At 43.9% G+C, this 10,488-nt stretch overlaps 1 protein-coding gene across 3 annotated transcripts in view; it reads left to right on the forward strand.

The window, feature by feature from the left end:
* LOC135374355 (uncharacterized) overlaps positions 1-9,458 on the forward strand; it is a 49,871-nt gene extending 40,413 nt beyond the window's left edge. For all 3 annotated transcript variants that reach the window (XM_064607346.1, XM_064607348.1, XM_064607347.1), the window contains one exon: positions 9,356-9,458. In XM_064607346.1, coding sequence (XP_064463416.1) covers positions 9,356-9,412 — 57 coding nt within the window. In that variant the 3' untranslated portion in view covers positions 9,413-9,458. The remainder of the gene's footprint in view (positions 1-9,355) is intronic.
* The last annotated feature ends 1,030 nt before the right edge of the window (positions 9,459-10,488 follow it).

Here is a 10,488-nt window from a genome sequence, read left to right on the forward strand (position 1 = left end):
CTGCACTTCAAACCCTCAACAATTACAAAGATTTCCAGTGCCTCAGCTGATACCTTTTCCGTAAAATTTGTAGTTAAGGATCGTAAACCTTCTCAACCGCTTCGAGTCATTGTAAATGAGAACGGCACTTGGCAGAAGGTTATCTCCGACTATATTGAAAATTCTTTGAGATGCATTTTCATGCCAGACTCTATCAGTATTCGAAATTCTGAGGATCTCCTTGATGACATTGTGCCTTATCACACACAAACTTTCCACTGTATGTCACTTGATATCAAAGACCTCTATTTCTCCCTCGACACCGCAATCCTATTTTCCAGATTACGGGACATCATTGAGAAGAATTTGGTTTGTTTTCAAACAAATCCCACTTTCCTCCTTTCTAGAACTTGTCAAACTTTACCTTTCGTCTACAGTTGTCAACTTCAACGATAGTCTTTTCACACAATCAAAGGGAATTTGCATTGGTTCTTCTGTCGCACCTAAGCTTAGCGAGATTGACCTTTCCGCACTCGACCGATCCCTATCCTCCTGTTCCAAATCATGTCATGGCACAACTCTTGTCCGACGATACGTTGATGATATAATTATTTTAGCCTCTCATTCAGACTCCATAACTGAACTCGTGGCCTGTGCTCAAAAGACTTGTCCTGAATTCGTCTTTACCTCAGAAGTCCCCTCAAACGGCCGTCTACGTTTCCTAGACGTAACCTTCATCCTTAGTCCAACTTTGTGTTGGGAGTATGGCCGTACTGACCCGAAACCGCTACTGTCAAGGTGGAGCTGCCATCCCAAAGCCGTAAAGTCAGGTGTAATGAATTCTGTCTTGGGTTCTGCTGTTAAAAAATCATGTATCCATAAAGTCCCTACCGCTGTGTCCCAACAAATCAGCCGCATCAAAGAAGCTGGCTTCCAGTCGGATGCAATATACAGGGTGTCCCAGAAAACGTGTCATTGAATTATAATAAAAAAACTACGCCACCTAGAATCATGCGGTCAACAGCATTTGTTCTTATTAGGTTTTTGCCACCTCCTAATGTGAATGTCGTGTACTCAAAGTTTAATTATGTAAATATTTGCGAACTGAACTCGGAAATTTGCCAAGTAAAGGTCACTTTTTTACCCCACCAATATGAAGAGCTTGCCAAATTCACTCAAATCCATGATAATTCACAGTGATATTCACGAGATATCCCATCGGAAAAAATAGCCGAATATCATGCTTTTCGGAGCACCGCACAATAGCGCGCGATGACTTTTTGAGCGCAATCGCTCCCAGTGCGACGAAAGGAGGTTGCGAAGCCAGCCCACAGAGTGATAGTAGAAAAAGTAACAGTTCCTAAAATTGGGAGAGGGAAAGCATTATCACAGCGAAAGTCGGACGTGATAAGCTGTGCCTGTGTTATCTCTTTCTGCGAATGTCGGAAAGGGCTGGGTTTCCAACCTCCTTTCGTCGGACTGACAAAGATTGCGCTGAAAAATTCATTGCGGGCTATTCTGTGCGACCTCCGTAGAGCATGATGTTCGGCTATTTTTTCAGATGGAATGGCTCCTGAATATCCCTGTCAATTATAATTAATTTGACTAAATTAGACACGCTCTTCACATTGGTGGGGTAAAAAAGTGACCTTTACTGGGCAAATCTGCGACTTAAGCTCGCAAAAATTTACATAATTAAACTTACGTTACAGAACATTCACATGAGGAGGTGGCAAAAACCCAGTAAGAACAAACGCCGCTGACCGCATGACTCTAGGTGGTGTAGTTTTTTTATTATAATTCAATGACACGTTTTCTGGGACACCCTCTATACACACCTGCAAAATCTCCTGAATCCCCACAAACCCTGAACGCCCACTGAACCGCCGTGTGGTCCTACCGTTTTACCACGGTATTTCTTATGCCTTAGGAAAATTTGCAACCTCGCAAGGAATCAGAGTAGCCTACTCTGTTCACAACAAGCTGTCCACCTTTCTTGAAATCTGGTCAACACCAGCGATGCACCACATCCCACACAAAAAAGTTCGTAGACTGCAAAAAGTCGTGCGTGTACCGTATACCCCTTCGGTGTGGGGGTTCCTACACTGGCCAGAGTGGCCGTTGCCTGAACGATAGACTTTGGGAACATGCTAATAATGTCAAAAACAAATCAAGTACTTCTAAACATCTGGAGGGCTGTTCTGGTTGTTCGGCAGGCCTTCCCGGAACCAACTGTTTAATCTCCTGCAATGACAGACTGTCCCGCACTCTACTAGAATCCTCTCTAATAGCAACTACAAAAGGAGCCAACCTAGCATTGTCATCCCAGAAGGCTTGGTCACTCTCCTTAGCTCTGCTAGCCCCGGATAACTTTTTTAATCTTGACTAATTTTATTCCGTACCTTATTCACTTCTGAGTTTTGTTTGTATGTTTATATTTTTATATATTGTACTATGTTACCAATATTTTTACTTTTTATCGTCCTTTTTGCAATCTGTACTGCTTTGGAATATCTTTCCATTCTCTGCAAGCACACACGTTCCCTTATGCAGTTATCGAAGCTACCACCGACCGTTAAGACCTCATATTCACCTACGCTGAGACGCCGGAGTGTACTCTCTCTTTTTATCCTGTTCCTCCCTGCCCTTTGTGTATTAAAGCTTTATTGCTGGTTCGTGAGTCTATCTGTTCATCTCGTCCTGTGTTTTTCCCCTCAAACTCAAGGCAATGTTAATATCAATTAGTGCAACATATTTTTGCAGCTGGATTTAGGGGATATGTGTGCCTTTCACTAACCGCAAAATTATTGGAATAAGTATTGCATGGGCTGAGGTATGCCGTACCAAGCATCGCCAATTTTCTGCTCTCACCTAACTTGACTGACATCTCTTTCAGCAATGAAACGGGTTAGAATGGTTTTGATATTATTGCTATGTATTGAACGATAGAGTACGCATTAAAAGCGTACGTCATTCATGAATATGTGACTTGCTGTCGAGGAGCAATGAGCGCTAGAATACGTGCAATTTTTGTCATATCTGCTGACATTTTTCCTTAAGCGTCCCTTTAAAGTGACGCCATTTTCACTCCGTACAGGTATACTAGAGTGCCCATACTTTACGTGTGCTAGCTATAAGGGCTGTGACGTGAAGACAGCGCCACCTTACCCCCTCTCCATCTGTGCACTGGTTGACCGTAGGAAGCTTTTGTCTTCACTTAAGGTCATTTACAACATATTTTTTTTTTTTCACTGAAATCAAAAAATGTCACTGGCAGACGTTTGTCGATTTAAAATGAAATTACCCACCTTTGTACCCCACTGTACCCACTGTAGAATTTTGGGTAACCGTCGCTAGAATGTGCATTTCATGCGCACGGCTTAGTGGTATCTCACTTTCAAACACAGCCATTAGGGCCCCACACGAGCCCTTGAACCGGCCTGCAGGCTGGGCTTGTAATTGGCTGTGTGCCTCATGTGGGACCAGACCTGGGCTGACAAAATATGCAAACACAGCAGGGATGGGCAGTAATAGTAATACTTTTGAGTATTTGTATTATTTTCAATGTCAATAAATATCAACATTGTAAGCAAATGGATAAAATGGATTCAAATATTGATATATCAATGTTTGAAAAGCCATTGCAAAACTTTCCGTAACGATAGAAAAAAGTTTTAGTATCTTCCACGCATATTACAAATGAGGCACAACGTGCATTATGAGGCAGAGAAGGGTTACGGTAACATTAATGATAACGGAGACAGAAACAGTATATTACAGAAATTGGGCGATGGTAACGATAACGGAAATGCATACCACTGTCCTCCATTATCGGAAAGAGAAACGGAAACGAAAATTATCATCCTATATTGAATCCGGGTAACGACTATTACTGTTGTGCGATGACATTTCAGTGACTTTTCATTTTACTTTTGTCTCCATTCCTCTGTAATGCTCTAAGTATTACACGACAGATATCCAGGATGCATCACTTGCTTCCCTGCTCATGACATTACCTATAGGGCTGTTGCACTAAAGTTTGAGGAGGGCGACTGGAGCGCCACACTCACCCCTACCGTCGGAATGCTACGACACGCGGCCGCTCTCGTCCGTATGCATAACTGATAGCAACGGGTAGGACGCGTCAAAGAGTGCGCCGTTTTTTTTTTTTTTTTTTTTTCGAAATCGAACTCTACTAAAAATTGCAAACTGCTGTTGTGTCGTACGCATAGCAGCAAGAAGATGGCTACGGCAAAAGCTTGCCCGCCCAAGAAAAGTCCTCGAAAAAGATGTCCCCGACTGGCAGCGCTATTCCGGCTGCCGGCGATATGCAGGCGGCTGTATTATCTTTTGTACTCCTGAACTAGGTAATTCTTAAAATATGAATCCCTGAAATAATTATTCCTGACTGCTGCCGCCGTTTACCGTTTTCAGTCATAGACTTACATTGCGGCTATGTAATATCCAGGTATAATTATTATTGTGTAACCTGAAGAAGTGCAGTCTCGTGCACGAAAGACTCGTTACCATGTGTAAATAAATATGTTGCTCCTACCGTTTAATATCACTCTTTGATCTACTCTTCACCGGCGACTTGACATCGCCTATTTTTCTGCCTTCGTATAATTATTGCAGTAGACAAATATCGGCATCCGTTCTAATGAAATAGAACGCAAAGACTTTGACCCGATATACTTTTCGTTTTCTTGTATTTGCTTTGCAGTTTTCTGCTTTTTATATTAAAGTCGGCTGTGCAGCCGATGCTTCGGATAATTGTCGCTGTGTGACAGTAAGATCTCTAGTCTGGGGACGACACAGACAGAGTTTGGAGACATCTGTATGTGTCTGTTTTCGTCGTCCCTAGTCTCCAGGTGTTACTGTCATGAATTACACTCACCAGCTGACTTGTTTTTATCAATTCTTTCACTGGGTCGTCGTCACCAGAAACTCCATATATACAAGGAAAAAATATAGCTGGAGCTCTTTGGAGCTCTTACAAGCATATACATATACAATATACTATAGCCTCCTGTATATGTGCACAACCTTAGTTTCCGTTAGACGTCTGTTTGAACGAGGGGGACGTATGATAGCTGATTCCAAATCTAAATAGTCAAGAAGTTCGCTCAGAGGTCCCAGGAAAGATAAGCTATTTGGGTGTTGAACCACAAAGCAATTTGTTTCTTTTAGATGTCCCGTTCATTATAACGGCGAGCGTTTTGTTAAGTCCCCATTGAATTCGATGAGCATTCTGCGAATTAATCTTTGCCACGTTCTTGTTAAGCCTGATTTTTCTCAGGATGAAATTTATACTTTGGCACCCCCAGTGCACCAGAGAAGCACACTAAACACCCTAACAAACAGCGTCATCCGCGACATACACGCGTTCTGCATATGTACATCGTGCCGCGCCTTGTACACATGTTTCAGCGATTTTTTATAAAGAATTTGTCGATCCTTTTGACTTTTTTCTATCCGGAAAACAGATGATAAACGATAACACCACACCAAGTTAGTCAGCGTAGACTGAGTGTCGTCTGCTAGGGAGCGGCCATCTGTTGAAAAGGTCGCCACTAGCGGCGCTGACACACAAGGTTTGCTGCGCCACCTGGCCCAGCGCAACAGGCTACATGACATGAATACGTGAGACTTACACACGCACACTACTACACTTTAGCAGCTACCTTAATAGCTGATATTACAGCCGTATCCCCAGTAGAGTCTCCTCCATCAATACATGCTGTGCGTCTCTCGGTCGCACTTTTTTTTCTAGCACAATCAACTTATTTTCGAGGGCTTACAGCAGTTCAGTATTAGAACCTCATTGCACAAAATAATTTTTTACGGAAGGGTTTTTCGATTGGTCTGCTTCTGCTTAAAAATCATGTCCTTGCATAAAATTGTTTACATAGATGTAGGTTGCATTCATACTCATATTGTTTAGTACTTGTATTTGTTAAAAAATGCACGCTCAATTCATGTCATTCTGCAGATTGCTAGATCGTTTTGTTTTCATCAATTCAAACAAAATCAAAGGCAGTTGTGTCACTGTGCTTTAAGCTGTGCATTTGTCCTTAAAATTCACTTTCAGTATCCTAATTGTTTACTATGAAGTGGTACAAATGAGAAAACATATGGAGCGAAAACTGAGGGATGACATCGAAAATGCAAGAAGAATGTCATGTCATGCCGAGGGTCCCAAACGGTATGAAATCAACAATCTTTAGAGACATAAGAGCGTGCAGATCCTCCTATCACAAAGCAGAACGAAGCTTGTAGTAGACCCGGCAGATCAAGAAAGGGACAGAAAGGCGTAGTGCAATAGAGATAGCCACTGAGGCACTTCCGAGGCACTTGATTACTAGATTTTATTGTTTTAAGCAGTTTCTCCATTGTATGCCGCTTTAACAAAGTGTTCATTATTAACCGTTTAGTGAAACATTATCCTCACTGCACTTTTGTCGGTTTATGGAGCTGCTCCCAAACCACTTTTTGTTGCTCCAAACAGGCATTTTCTCCGCTCTGTATTTCTGCTCTAAAACTGCAAAGTCGAATCACACCCCTGTTAACAGAAACAAAATTAAAAGGTGGTATCGGAAACGGATAACGGAAACGAAAATGGAACGGTAACGATAATGGAAACGGTAACGAAAATACGAGGGTGGTTCCATAAGTTTCCGGCCCAACCAACTTTTAATATTAATAGAGACGAAACAAGTGTATCACTTTTCGACATAGTCACCCTTAACTTCGATGCACTTTTGACACCTTTCAACCAGCATTCTTATACCCTCGAAAAAATAGTCCGAAGTTTTGTCCGCAAAATGCTGGAAAACTGTCTCTTGCACCTCACTATCGTTTTGAAATCTCCGTCCTCTAAGATCCCTATTCAAGTTTGAAAACAGGAAGTAGTCACTCGGTGCCAAGTCTGGACTGTAGGGTGGGCGGTAGATTTCTTCGAAGCCGCACTCCTTCAGTGCAGCCTTGGCAACAGAAGCCGTGTGGACAGGGGCATTGTCCTGGAGCAACCGGACACCTCGATTCAACCTGCCGCGCCTCTTTTCGTTGATGACGTCTCGCAGTCGGTGCAGGAGTGAAGCATAATAAGTTGCATTCACTGTGGTGTTCCTCTCTTTGAAGTCAATGAGGACGATCCTGTGACAATCCCAAAATATTGTTGCCATGATGATCTTTGTGGATTGTGTGACCTTGGCTTTTCTTGGGGGTGCTTCTCCTGGCTTGCGCCATTCCATCGACTCCTTTTTCGAAAGGGGATCATAGTAGAACACCATAGTCTCATCCCCTGTGACAACTGACTTCAATATTTCTACTTCGTTCTCTTGACAGAGCTCCAAAAACACTTTGGCACAGACGACGCGCTGTTTCTTTTGAACTGACGAGAGAAGTCGTGGCACCCATCTCGCACTGACCTTTTTCATGTGAAGGCCCTCGCCGATGATGCGAAAAACTGTTGTTTTGGAAAGCCCCAGCCTTTCTGAGATTTCCTTCACCTTCAGACACCTGTCGCTCAGCACTTCCTCCTCGACAAGAGACAAATTTTCTTGTGTCACCACTTCCACTGGACGACCATCGCGTCGATCATCTTCAATGGACTCTGGCCGCAGTCGAAGCTGCTTAGCCCAGTCTTTTACAGTTGTGTACGACGGAGAGGCTTCCCTGTACACGTTGTCCAGTCGCGCTTTAATTTCGTTAGGTAAAAGTCCCTCTTTTGTCAATAATTTTATCACAGCGCGGTACTCGATTTTTTTCCATTTTAACTGAAGAGTGCACCCTGGTTGTTTGAAATGCCGCTCTCCAACCGACAAAAGCATGGAGAGGGTAGAGGGTGGTGCTCCTGCCCTCCAACAGATGGCGCCACGCGTCCTTAATTGCATTTTCAAATTCACGCGCACCTCAGGCCGGAAACTTACGGAACCACCCTCGTATGTCCGTTATCCTTCCCTGTTATGAGAACCACGGAGGATATGTCCTCAATAATTGTGACAAAAGATTGGGGAATAATTAGTGCAAGAATTTAGGTGAGTGCGGAGGGTGATCCACACTAGGTTGCATACCTTCTCTTTCTTTGTTCCTCGAGGAATAGAGGTTTGCAAATATGGAGCAAATACTCGGTTTTGACTGCGATGTATGTCGCACGCTCTGTGAATTCGTTCAGCATGAAATGCAGCCTTTGACAATCCACAAAGTTTTCCCCTAACTTGCATCGCGTCGTTACAGGAAATATTGCCATTGTGTCGCAAAACCAAATGAAGAGGGAGAGTGGGATAAAAGCTGTCAAGTTTGGTTCATAGACTCGTTGACCTGGTCCTTTCATATCCTGTCCGCATGCAGAAGCTGCCAAATTACTGATATTTCTATCAACATGCATAGTGATATTACCACGAATCATCATCGCGAAACTTCCAGGGCAGGCACGAAACGGTACGTCTCATCCCGGCGCATGCTGAAGAAGAAGCAAGAAGCTTCCAGACACATCGCCTGCTCTCTGGCAAACGCACGTGCTGTTTCTAGACTTTTCGGCGCGACGCTTAAATGCTTGTGCGCTCCAAGCTGGAGCATTCATTCTTTGGACTCAGTTGTGTTCAGAGAGCTATCACTCTTGTGTTATGCTACCAAGTAGTCTAATAAACCGTTCGCTGTCTATTCGATGACTCGCCGACCCATTTCGCTTCGTGACAATATCTTCAATGCAATATCGATGTTCATATTAATGTGAATATCTATTTTAACCAATAAATATTGATATTTTAAAATCATCGATAATATTGCGGGCATAAAATATTGATAAGGTTGATAGGAATATCGATATTGTTCCATCCCTATTATCTATGCAATGCTGGACAAAAATGTTCCACAGTTGGAAGCAGTGCTCCATACAGCCCTGCACGGGCCCCCGACCCAGCCCGGTCTTGTTAGTGGCTGTGTACTCCGGCCCAGTCTCAGCCCGGCCCGTAGCACACAGCCAGTATATAACAAATACCGCTTCTCTGATTCACCAACAATCCTCAGTGCGCATGGGATTACCACAACTACAGAGTAGACGTAAAACTCGCTATCTCGAATTCATGTACCAAATAATGGATGATCACACGATATTATACTTCATTATCAACAACGAGGCCCACTCATTCCTCTCACTCATTCCAGGGACGAACGGTTTGACATTTGGTATGCCATCTGCACTAGCAATTGCATCTTACATTGACACGTCGTCGTAATAGAGCATCATTGGTTGTAGAGTGTTACTAGTGCATTTAAAATGTTTCTGTAGGTACTTGTGTTGTGTGCCCTGTTACTGAGTTCCCCTTCAGACAGTGTTTTTGGACAAAAGGACCTACTCTTCTCTCTTTTGCAGGACATCGACGCATCTCTTGTTCATGTTCTACCAGCCAGGCGAATGCATCATTACTAAGCATAGCATTTTAGTAAAGTTGTTTTTCTCGAACCTTCGTCACATACTTCTTGTAGCAATGTCTTGTAGAGGAGGATGGAAGGAACATATATTCTCTTACTGCGTCGTGTACCTTCAGGAATGCAAAATATTTCCTTCGGGGAATGCCACTGTGATCACCCCCCAGCCTGCAGGGCTACACTCAATGAAGAATCTCTGCGAGTGTTCCTAGCCGCTGGTCCATTCTCCGTGTGGAGTACGAACCAAAAAAGGCTTCGACGCTACCACCGCACGTACGAAGCTGGCTGTGACGTGAAAAGCAGGTGGGGTAGCTGAGTGCAGCCTTGAAGTGAGCAGACGACTTGTAGGGGGTGTCAGGTCAGCGCTTCTTTGCGCGTCAACTTTGTCCCCGTTGAATACGACGTGACAACATATTCTAGATAATGGGCCTCCTTACGGGTTACGGGATATTTAATTGAATGCTGTTTGGTGTTTTTTTTTATTGGTTCACCCGGAGTGTTGACGTAACAAAAAAGGAAAATATCCGAATACCGTGCGAATACGAGACCATCTAGATATATGCCATGAATATGCACCACCGAGATAACCGTACATCGCAAACCCTGTGAGAGAGGGAATTTCTTGCACTCGAGTTCCCACCATTCCCCCCGAGCATAAACAAAGCGTGATAAACACCTTACTCGACCGCGCGAAGCACCTCGCCTCGACGCCTGAACTCTGCGCCTCAGAAGAAAAAAAAGAAAAAGTCCAACAGTTACACTCAAACAGTCATGGGCAGTACCGAAGATACATGTATCTCTTGCGCTGAGAGATACATTCCATTCAACACATTGTGGAAACCTAAGTTCCTACAACCTTGGGGTGTCAGCCCGTCCATTCCGCACGTGAAGGAAGCAGCAGCACAAAAGTCAACACAACTTCTCGTCTGGCTGTACGTTCGGCAGCAGGCCATCCCAAAAAAGGCCCCCTCGGATAACGGGCCCTCTGTCGGAGGGTATCCGATACCTCCCTTCCCCTTAGAGGGTCCTACAGTTCTAAGACTCCGTCGTCAAATGGTGGCTGCGGTCTGAGGAGGC

Source organism: Ornithodoros turicata, unplaced genomic scaffold (assembly GCF_037126465.1).
Source record: "Ornithodoros turicata isolate Travis unplaced genomic scaffold, ASM3712646v1 Chromosome54, whole genome shotgun sequence".
Taxonomy (NCBI): domain Eukaryota; kingdom Metazoa; phylum Arthropoda; class Arachnida; order Ixodida; family Argasidae; genus Ornithodoros; species Ornithodoros turicata.